The sequence below is a fragment of the Myzus persicae genome, unplaced genomic scaffold (genome assembly GCF_001856785.1).
Source record: "Myzus persicae strain clone G006 unplaced genomic scaffold, MPER_G0061.0, whole genome shotgun sequence".
Taxonomy (NCBI): Eukaryota; Metazoa; Arthropoda; class Insecta; order Hemiptera; family Aphididae; genus Myzus; species Myzus persicae.
The window spans coordinates 50,643-70,780 of record NW_019104065.1 but is presented as its reverse complement, the minus strand read 5'-3'; the positions used below and the strand labels follow the sequence as shown (position 1 = coordinate 70,780).

The window sequence follows — 20,138 nt, the reverse complement described above, 5'->3', positions numbered from 1 at the left end:
AAAACAAATATTTCTTCAGTTAATAATTGAGTTAACATCACGAGATTTTCTAAGCCACGGTAGCTATTGTTCAATAATAATTAATAGTAGAACAATATGCATTTTGCCAAAATATTAGGTCCGTTACATTATCACCATCATATTTGAAAATCCCATTATTTTATTAAATAAAGTAAAGTAAATTAATAGGTCGACATTTACACAACTATAATTATTTATACAAGCTAACCAGGTATTAATTTTAAAAAAAATAAATAATTAACATGTTTTTAGCTGAGGTCAGTTAATATGAATTCTATATATTCAGTAAAAACTCTTAAAATTTTAAATTAAATATACAATTTATTAAATATAATTTGTTATTTTAATTGGTTAACGTTGACTCTTTATATGTTTTATAATTAAATATTAACATAAATATTATTCAAGGACGAACACAGACAAGTCTGTCTTATAGAATATTTGTTGGGCCCTCCAGTGATAAGCATCATATTCAAAATTGCCAATTTTTTCCAAAATATATTTATTGTATGTGGTAATTTTACCATTACAATGTATTTAGAACCGTTTTTACTACAAGTTAAGATTTCTTTAACCTTTCGTCAAAATATTTGTAGCTATACTTTAATATATATGATGTTGACCGTAGTGGATCTTTTGAATAAATCGTAATGGTGGTGGACCATGATCGTAAATCCAAAAGTTGTTTTGTGTTTGTTAATAATATCACACTATCACCGCTTTGTATTAAAAATACTACATAATATGGTGAGAAATAGTTTATTTTATTTTTATCAAATATTCAAAATATTTAAATCATAAATAAATATTTTAATATATACATATAATTATTCATAATAATAGATGTATCATTAATTAATAAATTATCAATATAATATTGAATTTAATGAATATAATACTAATCCAATATACAAAATTAGCCAAAAGTGTTCAAATATCGATAAAATAAGAATTTAAATTTTAAATTCAAACTAACGATTTCAGTTATTTCGAATTTGTTTAAAAAATTATTTTATATTTTTGGTTTTGAAATTATAAATTTTCATTCCGACAACTCAAACGAATAGCATTCAATTTGTATACGAATTTACAAAAAAAATCTTATTCAAAGGAACTTGAAAATTTCATGTTTTGCATAAATGAATAATTTTCTATACTCAGTAAAATTTTTTAAAATATTTAGATTGATGTTAAGCTACTTACGAACCTATTTATACCGCTCTAAGGTATGTTGTTATTTAATTATTTATTTAAGAAGATACTGAACAATTTCATATATTTCGTATTGAATTATAAACTGTTATTACAGCTAGTAATATTTAAATATTTAATCAAATAATACTATAATAGTTCCTGTTGAAAATTAGTTCATTCTATCGTATTAAGAACAGAAAAATAAATTAATAACGGTGATATATATAATACAATTTTATAACACAATTTTATTAATCATTATTTTTAACTTTTTAAGGTTATAATTTGAGAAAAATATATCGGCTAATGATCAACTTCTTGAAAAAAACGGAGTACATCTATACATTCAAATATTGTACTATTTTGAAAACGTAAAATGTAAACTATGATAATCTTTGTCGTTGATGTTTTTAATGATCAATAAAAAAAAAAAATAATGAACAAACAATTTCGATTTAGTCGAAACTAGTTTTGCGTCTGTATTCTCGTTTTCGTTCTTATTTCATCTCAAATTATATTGTACAGTTCTTTATATTTTTTTCTTCTTACTTTCATATTTTACCGAAAAACCTAATACTGTCTACTATATAAGAACTGTGCATAACAAAAACAAACATTACAGCATATCGCGGTGATGTAAGCTATCTTTACCAAAAAATACAATAATCTATATATCCATATATTATCTTACCAAGATGCCCCTCACTACCGTTCGTACGAGTAATAGAATAATCATGTTGTTAGGTTAGGTTAATCTTTGTCGTCATGCTTTTCATACATTCGTTGCTTGTCTAGTGGTTTAAGGTCTATATATATACCACACCACTGGAAATCAAACAAGTGTTTCTCGTACATATATCATAATGATGATAAAATCAATATTAACTATTATACATAATATGGTAGGATGATAGTTATAACATCATTGTAGATCAAATACGACGGTATTTCTTCAAAATAAATAGATACGCCGAAATAATAATAACAGTTTACATTATATCTAATATAGAGCGCAACGCCCCAGATAGACTATAATAGGTATAATATACCATAGTACAGATACCTATACCTCCTACGCATTACTATAACTATCGTCTACCTACGCGAGTATTGTGCATTATACAGTCGAAATCTCTGGTTATCCCGAAGTGCAGCTATTGTTGTTATGAGATAGCACGAAACAAATTCCAAGGTCAATTACTACCGAAACACGAGATTGTGGAGTACATAATATTATGAGCTGTCTGCACTACAATAACAGACAAAATCAATTATTTAATTACATAAAATATAATATACGCACGTTATGCGCAAGGAGTGTTCCGGGAGTGGATGCACTAGTATTGTTATTATTATTCGCACTAACACGGTGTAATGCATATTAATATAATATAATATTAGTACGTCATATTATTATATTTTATGCCATACAGAAATGAGCGCACAATACATCATTATAACGTTTGTTGTGGTATACTCGAACAAGAGACCACTTGTTTCGTCGACCGTTCGAAGTGCATGAGTACACCTATTAATATACGTGGCCTATTTTAATATAATACAGTTATAATAAAATGTATTCTTCAAAACTATGTTTTCGACAAGATGACGATAAAAAAATAATATTGACAACAGTATATATTATTATATTACATTTGTTACCGTTTACAATAATTAAAAACAATCAATATTATTTTGATAATATTGTTCCCCATTCTCAATTATCGACAGCTTCAGATATCGTATGTAGTCCTCATAGTGTACTAAATTATACGATGTCTTTGGTACATTGAAGTATGCAGGACACATTTAACTTCATTTTAGGTATAACGATATTATTATCATAAGTTATAACATTATTATATCCTTACACTCAATATGTATGACCAGCATGACGAATATGTACCTAAAATGCCTACGCATAACGCCTTGTTACCGCAAGGTAATAAAATACAAATTTCATATTATTTTCATTAACGTTTTAACATTTTAGTGTAATCGTAAAATTTGCACAATTGTTTATATCGTTATAGGTCAATATAAGTAATAATAATTGTATAAATTATTACGACATCAGAATAATATTGTGTTACTCTTTGGATATTATAAAATACAGCTTTAATATAGCTAAATATTAATCTGTTCTCACAAAAATATGTAGTTATGTCAGAGTTAAAAATAATATGTCCAGTGAATATAATGCAGAACCTATTATATTCTACAATGTTCAATGAACTATAAACTAAATATAAGCATAATTTGTTCGAACAATTTTAATCATTGTACATAATAATATTGAGTGTATTAGTTAAACTTAAACTATATTCTTATGGTAATAGGTATTTTTTTTAAGTTATATAAATATAAATATAAATATATGTTATGTTGTTAATTGTTAAGCATTTTTTTTTAGAGTTGTTAATCTTTCTATAAATGTAAAAAATAACTTAAATATCTAAGTTATGATTTAATATTGTAAATTTTTGCAGAAATATCACAACAAATGGTTATTGAATTCCCCTTAATTACAATTAGGGACACTAAATAGAATCATTGCGGTTTGAAGCTAAAATGAATTGTACATTTGTATGTATATTGTACAATATTACTATAAATTATAGAATCCAATAATAATCAACTTCACAGTATGAAAAACCAAAACGCCCTCTTAATTTTTATTCAACATTATATTGAAGGTAATGAATATAAAAAGTGATTGTGAACTAGGGTTTATGAACAAAACGCTTGTGCATTTTAATGGGTGAAGTGGTTTTAAATCATTAAATTATGGTTTAGGTACCGTTATATCTCTATATGACTCAAGATTTAATGTATTTTACAGTTACATAATTATTTTTAGTGCTCGAAATTTTCAATTCCCGAACCAGTAAGCACATGATTTAATATACCATATATCATATTATAATTTGGGTAGGTAATGTGTATTGAATAAAATTGTTTGTCATCGGAACTCAGACGTATTGAAGAATACTTCTAAGTACGATAACTGAACCGAATAAGTGAAAATAATAATTATGGTATTCTATAATGAAGCTGGCACCTATAATACATACTCTCATAATGCAGTATTCTATATTATTCATAATGATTTTCTGAATTTTTGTTTTAACGAGACCAATCGAAAATAAAACTACAAGAGATATCGAATGCAATTTTTCATAAATTTGAATGTTATTCGCACAGTTATTTCAAACTGAAACTTAATCACATCCCCTTGTATTTCATTAAACAAAAGTCTACTCCAAGCACTAGGTTTTTTTTAAGCTCCAACAAACCACAATGAACAATTATGGCTGCAGTTTTTGAAAATTGTTTTTCATTTATAACGACCGTCCAAGAAATTCTGAAAAATTTCAACAATGTCTAACAACATTTTTGGATAGGTTTAAATTGAATTATGTTACTTGTGTACAAGGAAGTACTGCCATCATTATTATTGTCTTCGCATTTGATAGTAATTTATTGTTTGACTGCAGGTAATACGTGTATTTATAAGTTAAACATTCATGAAAAAATACCACCTTATCCAAGCAAAAATATAAAACCCTGCGAGAATTCACCACTGTTTTTTGGATGGAGAGATTTTAATATTTTTTTTTTTATTCAGTGGTATTTTAATAATAAAGCAGAAGTAATTTTTCATTTTTTTGGGTCAGTCTAAATGTGTTGCAGAGCACGCATGCGACACACGTCTGATTAAATATAATAACAATGATAGTTATTATAATAAAGTTATAGTTCTACAACGATGACATTTATGACGTCCGCTTACGTTAAGAAAACTAGTATAAGATGTCACCAGCCACGTAATAATTTTGATTTAAGTTTTGTGCGGTGATTGCTATAATTCTAACACACTATCGTAGTAGTCGTAATAACCGAGGTAATAACCGTCTAAAAAACTTCATCTTCGTTATATGAATATAAACCTACCCATTTTCAACAGTGGAGGTGCAACCATGCCATATATATGCATAATATATATACATTACACCAACATATCTGTGGTATTGCGTGATAGGTTACAATATTAATTGTTATGATTGCACAAACACGTTGAGACAGAATGAAAAAATAATGAGAGAGTGCCGTGTCGACAAGTTTTATGTGAGAGAAAAATTCTATGGTTCTGCTCTTTTATTATTATTTTCTTATATCTAAAGATTATAACAAAGAAAAAATAAGCAATAACAATCACACTGCTATTTTGAATTTATTTACAGGTACCTACTTGACAAAAACCATATATTCTGTGCTCCACTATGCAGTAATAATAAAAAACTAATAAAAGTAATAATACATAAAGTTTTGAAAATATTTCGTTTTTTAGGGAAATTTATTAATTAATAATAACTATAATTTCAGTAGGTATAAAAATGAAAAGATTCTACTAAGAACACATGAACAAATACTTTTGTCTACCCAAAAATTATGTGACTCGTACTAAGAAGATTATGCATTATTCGATTGCGGACTAACATAAATATTTGTATACATTTTTAAAGGAGCATCCAGTCAACCAGTGCTTACATAATATCATACAGCGACATAACACATGACACGTACTTTTATTTTTCTTATTACAAAGCATATTTTCAAGAACTAAACGTCGACGATAAGAGTACAACACGGAAAAAGGTGTAACTGCACTACTGCAGCAATACCTACGTATATGTGACCAGTAAACGAATAGAATATATTTCTTAACGAGGTCAGAGACTATATTGTATTAAATTGTTATATTAGGATAGCAGGGTGTAATCGAAATATTTGAGAAGATCGTACGAGCGCATAATATAAAAGTTAACTGAGACGAAATAGGAAAAATAAGAGCGATCGGCAGTTTTTCTGACGTCGCCCGGCCAGCACAAGACTATTTAATATATTACTAGTGTATAGACGATGATACATATAATGACGTGACTACGTGTGTGCTCGGTCCGTCGATCTCGTTTTTTCTCGTCTCCGTCTGACTCGGCGGCGGCGTCGACGTTTTCCCTCCGGTACTTGCCCCTCGCCGCTCGTTTGGCCGGGGCGGAGCGCACTGACGCGGCGCGCTCAAATCGCCACCGCCGCCGCTGCTGCCTCAGTCAGTACCACGTCGGCGACCGTACTGAAAGCGCAAACGTTTACACCGACTATACCGCACGTAACCGAACACGACCACGTTCACATACACAAATCCTAGATAACGTGACACGTCGCGATAAAGTTTTTTTTTTCCCTCGTCGTTTTTTAAATAATATTTCGCTCAACCGTGCGTAGGTACGACAAACCAAGTACCCGGTTTTCGGTGGCCATGTCCGTTACCATAATTATATCGTGTTGACGCGTCCGTTTGGTGTCTGTCGTGGTGACCGAACGCATCCGAGCGGTGTCCGCCGCGCGGAAATCGGCCGCCGCGGATGGAGTCGCCTCGGACGACCCCGACGGCCAAGAGACCGCGGGCTGTCGCCTTGATTTGTCTGATCGCGGTGCTGTTGGCTCTGACTTCGGGTGAGTGTTATCATTACGTGTACATCGACTTACCTCTATTACCCCCAATTAAGCAAATTGGGCCGATCTGTAATCAAATCAAATAATGACGAATATACCTAATTCCTGAATCTGAGATCAAAATGGATAAAAAATGTAATATTTCAAATCGAAAATTTAAATCGCAGTTATCATGTACCTATTTATAGTTAAGACAACACATTTTACATATTTTATCGGAAATACATTTTAATACAACAAAATGTTAACGCTGTTATTGCATACCAAATTTAAGAACTTCCCAACATAATTATTATCAAGTTAATGATATGCATTTGTAGTAGACACAACAATATGACTGTATATATATGATATATATATGTAATATATGATAATAAAACATTTTTTTTTTGTTTAAAAAATTCCAATATTATGAATATTACAAGTACACGTGACACGTGTAATTAATATTTACAATTTAAAAAATTACATTTTTAATTTTCCAGAGGGGTGATTGAGGAGTTTTGATTTCCATACTATTATACAATGGAATTTTAACTATATGCTTACACAAAATAATATACCTATCAAGGTTTCTATACCCAGATACCACAATTTTTCATTGTGGGTAGTTGCGTCATAGCGGTAACAAACGATACTTAAGTCTATAAATAAAAATATGATATTTTCATCTGGTTAAAAGAAAGTAACGATTTTCAGAAACCACTCCTAAGTTATGGGCAAAAGTCAAATATTTGAAATACCCGAATCGTTAGGTATAATGTCCCTTAATGTTATATACGATCATGGGCGCGCGGGTGCAAATATCTAATGTCTTTATGACCCACACCACTGCTGTACAATAATGAAATTATTTCGACGAATTCGGAGATTAGACCGTTTAAAGTATCCGTAAACAAACAATATAAGATTATACTAAAAATAGTTTAATAACTTACTTGTTCACGAAACAACTCATGCGTAATTTAAGTAAAACTAGATTTTTTTCTTCGTCGTGTATAAGGACTTCGACCTGCCCAGAAAAATCGAAATAATATATATCGATATTTCGAATAATGCATGTATATGTATATATTATATATACCCTCAGTGCCTATAATACATGTATAACTTTATCACACACATTATTATTATGAGTACATTGGTTCATAATAACCACTTTTCGCGATAAATTCTCCACTTTCACCGCGTCACGATTAGTAAGCTCTTCTCGTCTGGAGTAGGTGCTGTAAGGGCATTTATTATAGAGGACCTCAAGTGGACACATCTGAGGGACACGAATATTGTAGGTAGTCATAGAAAATCTTAATCGTTTTGTGTGCACTTCAACACATTATGTTAATAATGTAATATATTATGCACTATACCCATACAAGGAAATTATTTTTTGTTATTATATATAACCACTATATCTTTATTTCTTTCCTATGAATAAATCTGTTTCAGACGATAGCGGCAAAATGTGCTATTCTTCTCTGGTACGAAATACCTAAATTTAATAGCTGCATAATAATGAAAATATATAAATTATTTTTTTTTTTCATGACTTAATTAAATTACGAGAACGTTATAATATTAGTTTTTATTTTAATCAGTTATTAAATAAACGTTCCACATCGCAGACTGTGGTTGAAATTGTATTCATTATTTAATTATATAGTATTTTTTTAAATAATTTTCTTTCCACTCAAAACAAAAGTTAAAAAAAAAACGAATCAGTTTCCCCGAAAACCCACAATAAATGCAAAATAATTATCTAGAAACAGACTTAAGAAGAAAGGAAATTCAGTGTTTAAAATATATTGTATTTTTGATTATTAATCATGGCCCATAGGACAATTTATTAATACCAATTAACATTGTAATATAAACATGTATAAATATTTATAATATATTATTATTCATTATACATTTTACTGATACGATATGGATAATTTAAAAATAAATAACTTTTTCTCTTCAGACTGTATATATTTATCACTATTAAATAATATTGTGTCATCAAACTTTTTCCTTTTTTCAATAGTTTTACAATTATTCATTGCATAATATTAATTATCTAGTGAGGAAACAACATGTGTTGTATACTTATGTGTGATCCGTATTATATACCAGCATCCAGGTTAGTGTCTTTACTTCAAAGTTAAAATCACATAACTATTATGTTTAAAAATAAAATCCCAATATTATGAGTTTACATTTATTATCCGATACACTTAGTGATTTCATAAAGAACCACTGAAAAACTATTCATCAAAAACCAAAATCGCATAAAAATAATGAAATTATAGCATACAAATTATAATTATATATAGAACCCAGATCCGAGATAGTCTCCTCGGTCCGCTTAACGCTCTGCAGAATTCAATATATAATCGTCGCCGTGGGTTCAAATATAATATTATGAAAATAAAACGCCTCGCTAAAATATTTTAATTACAATATTTTTTCCCTCTGTACATATTTTTACAAAACTCGTTCAAGTATGTACAAAGGGTGCGGTGTAAATTTTAACAAGGATTTTAAAATTATATTATTATTTCCCTTTAGGCATATTAGTTTATAGTCATGTTATAACCGCGTTCTGTAATTTTTTTTGGGGGGTAAAGTATAATTTATTTTTTTAACTCTAGACTTTGTTCATCGTTGCAACACAATGTAATATAATACAAATTCCATTGTTCCCAAGTCGATATATTATTTTATATTTCATCTGAAAACACGAAAACCTCAATCTTATGCGAACATACGCTTGTGTATACAGTCACGCGTCCACGACGATATTTGTATATAGTTCTCAGTTTCAGAAAAACTGCTGCTAAATGACAATCGATCGCAGTCTTATCGATATTATTTATTATGTGACTTATTATATTATACGCTTGTTGTTTATCGGCTGGGTACACAACAATAATATACCTACCTATGTCCTATATGGCGTAGTTTATTTTACCAACATAAAATAAATAATTTGAATGTGTGTGTGAGCTTAATATAACATGATACAATAGTAACATATTATTATTATCTTTCGTTATAAATCATATCATTTTTATAAGTGAAAAAAATGAAAGTCGAAACTCAAACCTACCAGTAAGAAAAAAAACCATTAAAATAATCATATTTAAATATACACAATATTATTATGTAGACTACGACTTACAGAGCACAGTTTTTTGTTATCTATCTTCAAATTGTGTTGCTTTTCGTGTAGACTGAGCTACAGAGTGTTGTATACACGGATGCGTTAAATTTTACAACGTATATTTTTTGCACTATCTATAGTTGAGCGATTCAAAACGTAACGACCATTTATACGCGAATCGCTGAATATTACACAAAAATCGTTATACACACATACATGCCTGAAACAAACAACTACCTACATAAAAATGAATATTATTGTTGAACGTTTTATTACAAAAAAAAAAAAGAAAAAAACCTGCGGTGCAGATAACGGTGATAAGCAATAATATTGTAATTTATTATTTTACGGACGAGTAACCTTACTCAGTGCTCCTTTACTCTTTAGTACCTATATTATAATATGTTTAGGCACTAAATAGAAACGCATGCGTTACACCATTATTCTATAGATTATAAACCATTATTTTAATAGATTATTTATATCTCAATCCAGTATCTAAATTTCATAGTATACTATTCTGGTGTATAACAATAATGATTGTATTAAACATACATATATTGTGATGGTTGATTAAGGACACACGCGCAAATCAAACAGGTACACATCGACAACCAGAACTCTCGACCACTAAGTAAATATACATCAGTAATTGTTATGGTATACAATGTATTGTAAGGGTACTGAAATCGTCTAACCACTCTAACGCTATGTACATTGTTATAATACATACCATCATGTGATTATTGTTATTACAATAATATGTTACTCGTGTTACATATTGGGAACAAACAATTATTTTTAAAATATTTATGAATTATTCTTCTGTTTAGTTAACTGAAACTGAGAATAAAAACACAACATTTGTAGTTCTAGTGTTTAGTTTGAAAATTTGAGTACCTACATTTTTATCGAGTTTAAAATGTTAATGTTTTAAAATTCAATTTATTGAATAACTATGTACGTTTTTTTTAGTTATATATGAAAGGATTTTGTTTATAATTGTTAGTGAGCTGGTGTGTACCTGCACGAGGAAGTATTAATTACAGCTAAACACCTTTCTCGTTAAAGCAATTTATAGTCATAATATATGTTATGCTTCTTACATATCTGCTAATATACCTTTTATTCACTTCTGCGATTGTTACTGCGTATGGATTACTGTTTAAATTAATATTATTCCGTTATAGCTCGTTTCACAAACACATATACACCCACACACAAGTATCACTAACACATATTTTTCTTTGCCGCCGGGTAAATTCAGCTGCAAAGTTAATATATTGGTGTAATAGGTGTATATAATATATTATGTAACTGCCTGATACTGGCTGCTATAAATAAGAATAATTTTTTCTTCATATATTATTATAATTACTATTATACCATATAAGGTTAGAATAATGTTAAATATAATATTATATTGTAATAAAAATAACAAGGTAATATATTAATTATTATAATATCCGAAAAACTAGAACATATAATATTATAAATTACCTATGTACTTTGGTGGTTGTAAATGTAATACATTGGAATAGTTTTGAATTGATGAGGTGGAAAACAATAAAATAACAAATAATATATACATGCACATAATAGTCACGACACTCGTATAATTATTTGGGTATATTGCCCATCACCAATAACGTATAGATGGTGAGCGCTGACTGGCAAATCGCTTGTATGTGTAGGGTATTTACTATAAGCTAGAATTCCGTGATTATTTCTTGTGACTGTCGTTACAATTTTATTTTTTTTGTTCGTAGAGCGAGAAGAATTAAGACACGATTTATATGGTCAATATAATACGTATGGAACTGCGCATAAAATTAAAAATTAAAATAATAAACTATAGTACATCAGTACCACAGATAAAATTGATGTATAAAATATAATTATATCATTGTAAATTTCATGTGTTTAAACTATAATTATTGTTGTATTAAAGTAAATGTACATCCAGCTAAAAAAAGTGGATTTGTTCCGTAAGAACTAATACTTTAAGAGTCTAGAACGTAAAATCATTTCCATAGAAAAACTCATTTAATTCTTTCAACCACACTTCTATCTCGGTTTCTCTTGTTTTTAGAATTCGTTGTAATACGTTTTTGGTTGACATTAAAATAACTCAAAACGTCAGCTTATATCGCATATATCTACATATGCTGTATGAATACAATAATAACTCATGTGCCGCATAAATGTTGAATAATGCGCGATCCGTCCAACAATAAAAACTACTCGATTTGGAATGACATTTCCAAATGTTTTTTACCGTGTAATTTCTTACACACATATTATATGATTATTTACTGTTGCGTTCAATACGTCATAGTAAACTATACGTCATCAGCATGATATTTTTAATCGAATTCATCAATCGTGCGATTTAAAATCGCATAGTTTTTTCAGTCATCAAATACGATCTTGTTGATATATACCTACTCTGAATCAAGTGAAAAATGGCATCCATCAAACCAAAAAAATAAATGGTGACTATTACTACACCCACTTGTATTAAACATTGTGTGATCCACATAATATTAATGACATATTATAAATACATAATGTGTGAGTAAAATCAATTTCCTGCTTTAGTTACACTTAAATTTATTTCAATGGTCATGTCTCGTATTAATGCAAAATGTAATTTACAATTAATGTGTTGCGTAATTATTATTAACATAGTTATATTGGAATTTAAGTACCAATGTTGGCAATATCTGTATGTGGTTTTAAAATATAAACAACGGAATCCATAAGTTCTGTCTATTCTCTATGTTGGATTGATTAATACTTCGATCAACCGACCATCAATACATTGTTGTTATTACTATTTGAAGAATATTGCTGGATCCATAATAAATAATATAATATCTGCATTATTCACTTGCCGTTCGCTCAGATAATACCAATTATATTTTAACGGCAGATTATTTATTAGCAATTTAATTTGATTTTATTATATGTAGGTATATAATGTGTATCAGTGTACATTGTCACGATATACAATTTAAATAACGACCTAATGTTTGTAATTTAATTACCTAGGTATATGATTATTATGTTGAATAATTGAGTTTATCAATTAAGAAACATCATTTATATTCTGTAAACAATTTAAATACATTATTGTACTTTATGTTATACGAATTTTAAAAAAAACGAATTAATACATTTATAAAAATTAGAATAAAAATGTTATATATTGCTTTATTACCTATGGTTTAATACTGTAATTATTGTAGTTAATGGCCTATTCATAATATATACCATGCTACATAAACTTATGGCTGTAGGTATCATAAAACAATATTTCCATCATTTTAATCTCGATAAAATTATTTTACAAATATTTATAGTGATGATCTTTTTCTATTTATTACTATAGATATTACTGTAGCAAAAATTACTTTTATATCTACTTTTGAACATTATTTATCAACTCAACGATTTAAACCAATTTATCACAATTGAACTGTTAGGACTCAGCGTCATAATAACTGTGGTCATAAGCGTTAATAAGCAATACAATTTTCAAAACCACAAGTCTCGGATATCAGCTGATTTTTTTACTGAATTGCAACTCACAAACCAACTACCTGCAAGTCCTTGCCACACAAATACTTACAATATAAGTATGTATAGTGTATAAGCACGAAATCGACTCGCGAACATTTAATTAACCTATAGAGTAACGCCATCCTGCAGCACATTGCCAAAATCGTAAACTCCAGTGGCACATAATCGATTTCGAGCGTTATTATCAAACGAATTCCATTGGCCTTTATTCATATATACGGAGGACCTATACATATTTCATTGTATACATGCGTTTAAGGCTTGTTTCTGTGGTCGAGAATTAATGTTGATAGTTATCGCGATCAGTGTACTACTGGCTTAACTATTACAGTGTTACTCGACGACGACATATTTTGCAAAGTGTGAGTTTCGAGCACAAGTCCTAACGAGAAAAAATAAAAAACAACAATTAGTCGAGGCTCTAAAAAAAAATAATCAAACAATTATACCGTCGTGAAGCCAGTGAAGTGATATTATTATTATATGGGTCCAGATTTAAATACCCTTATAACGATAAAAAAATGATTTAAAAAATAACCATAGATCCGTCTTCAATATTTGCTGGTTCCCTTAAAAAATTACTCAAATTTTTTCGATAGTCATGCAAATGAGATAAAAATGACCATTTTAACTTTCAGTCTTTTTAACAGTTTTTATCTAAACTAAACCAACAATCATACAAAACCAAATTATTGAACTTGGATAAGCACAATAAATAAACAATTAAACGAAATAAATGGGATCAATATCTAACTCGAGTTGACCAAGAAGTTAGTTTGTTTGAGTCCCTTTGACATGCTCTCCGATTGTTGCTGTGATAGAAAAATACGTTATAAATATTACAAACTGAAACTTGGTACCTAACGAAGAAAATACTTACAAATCATTAAACCAAATATTATGAAAACAATGTTTTGTGATTTCATATTTCATTGTTCATATTTTGAATTTCTTATTTAGTTAGGCTAAAAGCTCGTACAATGTGCTAATATAAATGCACTTAAATTTAATAAAGTGCATGAAAATAAAAATGTTGCCTTTGATGTATCTGTTACATGAAACGAATTATGTACTTTAAATACATTTACCTAGAGTAACTGAAAAAAATGCACTTATTTAAATCTGGACTAATATTATCTTGAACATTATTGTACACAATAAAAAAGCATTTGTATAAAACAAAAAACTTTCATTCAGTTTGATTCTCACAAACTCTCCCCATATGTGACGTGCTTGTGACTATGTCTGCGTACAAGATTGACCTTATATGGTTGGGCTTGGGATGATATAAATATTAATTGTCTGTATTATTATTTTTATGTTGTTGTAATAGTATAAAAAATATATTATACCTGCATCAGCATAAAATCATTACAACGTCAATGTTTCACTCATGGCTTTTCCGAACAATTTTCATTGTTAATTATTCAAAGAGTTTGATTATTCCTTACATCCGAAATAAGTATCGGTAAACTTTCGAGTTCATGTGGCAAAAATGATTTTAAAAAAATACTGGCGAATACAGCTTTGACGAACTTTTTACCATTCATCATAGTTATTTAATGTAGTGTTATAATTTATATTAAGCACCATTATTAATACAGCTTTCCTAACGCATTATTTTGAAACAAAAATAAATGTCACTCATCAAAAAACTATTACCTAGTACGAATCACGCCGCATCTTTTCGGAACGTAGTTTCTTATAAGACATAAAAATGTTTTCTTTAAACATTACAAATAAATTTAAGCTATACGTAGTATGTATAAAGAAAAACTTAAAAATAAAAATAAAATTTAATACTATCCAAAACCCAAAAAAATTAAAGCATTTCTTAAAATAAAACGTATTATTTAGTGAATACCATATTATGATTATTTAAAAATGTAAAATCATGCAGCATGAGAAATGAGACTTCAAAGATATAGTTGTACGAGAGTATGATAAAAAAAATTGTGGAAACCAAAACGTTGTTATTATTTCTCCGGCTCTTATTCATAATATTATAATAGTATAATATATTACTTATATTCACACTGCAGTTGATGCCTAAACAATAAAAAAATATATAGTTTAATATTATTACATTAATACATTGTTAATATAAATTTAATATAATATTTTATCCAGACGAGTATAGTATTATACTTTATAATACAATATTGTATTCGTAATTTAATATGATTTTACCCCATTCCACCGTACTCGTATTATATTACAAAAATTTGTTTACGTTATTAGCATTAGTGTTATTATTATTACGATATTATGCGCTTTTATTGAAGTTTAAAAGCTACTGGTGGTTTGAATCTCACGCATTTTAGCTCACTTGATTTTTTTATAGCCTATAGAATTGGGACTCAAGAATATAATAAAAAAATCGGCAGACGTTATTAAAAAAAAAAAATTCAATCGACTTTAGCACTTCTACAACCACTACCAAAAGATTCTAGATTATTTAAAGATCTCGTAAAAAATTTAGACACAAACATAAAAATATAATTTTTCAAAGTTCATTCGACAACTGCGTCTCGTGTTTTCATACATAATTTATTGGTAGGTACAGACATGACTTAGGCCATTGTTATACAAAAAAAAATGGATCTCTCCTAAGTTCTAAGGTGCAGTTCATTTTTCAATTTACTAAATATTACCATAAAGTAATACAATTTATTATTATATGTACCTTTATTCACTACGCATATAAAACACATGAATTGTAATATTCATTTTAAATATTTATTTAATATCAGTATCGGGTTTGAGTGGTAATCACTCTGGAGCTATCTGACGTATTCAGACTTTAGAGTATTCCACCCATTGAATATATATACATTTATACACTAGTTTAAAATACTGTGTCTTAACGGAATTATTCACTTTGTTACGATAACCATGTATAAATAGTATTTTATATATTAATTTAAATTAATTAAGTCTCGTGGAACATTGTCCCGATGCGAAATTCTTGTGCATAATAGCGTTCAATAGTTATTGTGCAGAATGCTTTCAAAACTTATTCGCATACTGCGGTAAAATACTTAAATAAAATTCACATCTTGCATAATAATAATAATAATAATAATAATAATATAAACATCAGATTCGGATCGGCCGTGAAATAAAGTTTCATAATGCACATAAACGGTTTTATAAGGCACACTAAGTTTTGTTTATTTTGAATGTAATCGTATCATAACATTTTAAAATAATTATTAACCACAGAGAAGTAGAAGACATGACGATGAGATTAAACTATTGAAGCGATTTACAGGGTATTTAAGATCGAAAAAAATTATCCAATATACGACGACAATAGTTCGATGTTTTTGTAAACCGTACTAAAAATCATTGGTAAAGTGTATTAATAACACAATAAATACAAACAAAAGATATAAAAAAAAACGTTTTATGGATTTTATTTTTTCGTTCCATTAAAAAATATGTATAGTATAAATATCTATACTTAAACATAATAATATATAAGTACTAATTTATAGTACTCTTGGAAAGTATAATGTTTCTAACGAAATATGCGATTTCAAAATAGCAATGTGTCCTGAGTAGAAGTGTTATTATTTATTATACTTTTACTAGACAACAAGTACCTTTATATGAACAAAACTTAAACTAAATGAATCCCCCAATATTTATGTTATTATATAAAATAAAAAAGAACTTATGACGTGATCACATCCATATAGCATACCCTATGCGCACAATACAACTTGTGTGTAATAATACGACAAACGTTTCACCGTTAAAATAGTTAATTACAAACAACTGCATTTTCCCTGCATACATTAACGCAGTTTTTGGGACTAACTTATATGTTATAGACAATTCGAATACTTGATAATGTTATTTTGTTTTTGAATATTTTCATTTTGTTTTTGCACAGGTAACGTAGGTTACGTCTATACAATATTTCTTTATCCCTTTGTCGATGTTAAATTCTACGAACTCGGCGTGACATCATATTATATTTTATATGCGGTCCGGGAAAAACGAAACGTTTCGTTGCAAGTCTTTGAAGGTTCACAAAGTTACAGACCATAAAATAACGTATGCTTGGTGACACGCACAGACCCATTCGAAAATATAACATTCCTTAATGTTCTATATACATAATATACCTAGTGTATATGCAATGTGGTGAGAAACGACTATCGGTATGCAGGCGAAACGATTGAAACAGAAATTTTTAAGTTTGAAACCCCTCGATTGCAGTACTTTGCAATCGATAGACATTTAGTTAGTTTACGAGACTCTCGATATGCAAATGACCAATTAAAATAATATAAGCCTTGTGACGTTTTTTGAACTCCGTCTGCTATTGTAATATTTTATTGCTCAGCGGACGATCCGAACCGAGTCGATTGCGTATAATATACATTATGATGAACACACATATACACTGCAACTAAATCATTATTCTATATATTTTAACTATACATTATTATAGCCACCTATCCCTTGATGTTTTTTTTTTTCGAAAAGATTAGTAGTGACTTGTGACTTATAATTTATTGATATCCACATGGGCACATCCATTGCATATCTATTCGAGGCACAAAATCCAAGTCGTTAGGCTGTTTTATTAATCGGTACAATTAGATACTAGAATTTCATACATCAGTGCATCCTTTCGATTTAATTATACAGTGAAAACTGTTTACGAGTCTAATATTCTGAATCAGCATATACCTTCCACGCGACTTTATTGTTTGTACCAATTGCACCACTAACAGAAACTGAATGATGATGCAGATGATGTATGCGGTGGTGATGATGATGGCAATATAACCTAGTCATCCCACCACGACCGTGGGAATGTGGTACATAATATCTTCCCGAGGTGTGGGAGCTAGCGGTATCCTGTGGCTTAGTTTGGCTAAGTCTTAAAAATGGCAGATAAGAATGACACCCAATGTAGCATGGGTGAGGATATTATGGAAACGATGACGACGATGGAGACGGGTATAAGGATGGGATGGGGCGGGGTCGTAGAGGTGGTGGTGATGGCGGAGAAGGATAGAAAGGACACGAGGAGTAGGAAAGCGGGATAGGTCGGATCACGGACCGGAGATTAACGGATCTTGGAAAGAGAGAACTGCACAGCGTCGGAGGGGTAGAGGGATGAATGTGAATCCATTTAACCGCAGCCAGATACGCGAAATGATAAGAAAGCGGGTTGATGCGCTTAAGAGATTTTTAACCCACCGCCTTCTTCATTTTTCTCTTTCTCGCTAACTCCTTCTATCCGTAAGCACTCGTAAAATACACAATATAGCCATTTACATTTTTCAGCGTTATTATATATATTATATAAATATAATATTTGTAAGTGCGTAATGTGTATAGTGCTATTTTAATATTATGTATATTTATATATAATGCTCGAGTAAGCATTATAACATTATAAAATGAATTTATTCGTCGGAATGCGTTCTAGCTAGTCGGGATTTTAGTTTTTGCTCTACGGACAGTTTGATGTGGGGTGGGGTTGGGTGAAGGGGTTGCTTAGACATCTGGTAAGCGTTTTAGCTCTCCGGCAACCTCAAAATAATATTATAAAGCGTATGTACTGCATACACGATTTAAGTGCATGTTGAGTTGTATAACGTATTTTAGATTATCATCATAATAAAATAGTGGATCGAGTAGATATTTTACAAGTGTTGATTTATTTCCAAAAAATAATCTTTCAGCCATCGAAAGCTTAAATAAGCTTTTTAGTGCATAGATATTCTTAAAATAGATTGATACGAACATGAACAAGTTCATTTTTTCAAGTTGTCGGTGTGGATTTAAAAAAAAACAAACAAACAAAAATAGAATCAGCCCGATATATAATACTACTAATTTTTATTTCATCTATTAGTATGAATATTCTAAATGTTATATTTTTTAAATTATTAACCTAAATAATATTATAATAACCATAGGTATTAATATAACTTTAAAATAAAGATATCCGAATAATGAACTTCTCTTGTATTTTGTAGTGAATTGATATTATTACAGATCATCAATGATAGAATAAACAATTGTGTTTTATTCAACATTTTTGTTTTTCAAGTACCCACTTGAACGGTGTCAGTTTCATTTAAATTTTAATATTCTCACTCAAAGTTAATTTAACTAACACTTTATACAATATTATTAATCTTACTGTATACAAGACTACGAGTCATCAATCACCTAAAAAAAAAAACTTTCCGTGAATAAACGCATTTTATAACTTCAAAGTTATAAAAAATCAATTCAATATGTTGAACTGATTTTAAATTGATCATATACCTACTTTGTTGTAAAAATCAATCGGCCAGTGTATAAAATACAATAATGGAAAGGTCTGTTTTTATCTATAGGTTATAATTATACATTTTATGGTTATTTTTTATATGGTGAAACTAGCATACTTTTAACATAATATTTAAACATGCTAAATCGATCGCGGGGGTAATTAACATTCAGATTACTATTTTATATTTACGTCCTAAACTACTTCAAACAAAATATTATATTATAATCTATAGTAATTATTTGACCGTGTTATTGCATATATTAATTTACAATATTACGTATCTACAACCTGTAATATTAGTTCGCATTCGAAAATGGATTTTAACATCCATAGACGATTATATCAATTAAACAAAATGAACACTGC

The 20,138-nt window shown here is 29.1% G+C and overlaps 1 protein-coding gene across 1 annotated transcript in view; it reads left to right on the top strand.

The window, feature by feature from the left end:
• The first annotated feature begins 6,336 nt into the window (after positions 1-6,336).
• Positions 6,337-20,138, top strand: part of LOC111038277 — a 43,792-nt gene continuing 29,990 nt past the window's right edge. Inside the window, exon 1 of the mRNA XM_022321315.1 lies at positions 6,337-6,732. Coding sequence (XP_022177007.1) covers positions 6,642-6,732 — 91 coding nt within the window. The 5' untranslated portion in view covers positions 6,337-6,641. The remainder of the gene's footprint in view (positions 6,733-20,138) is intronic.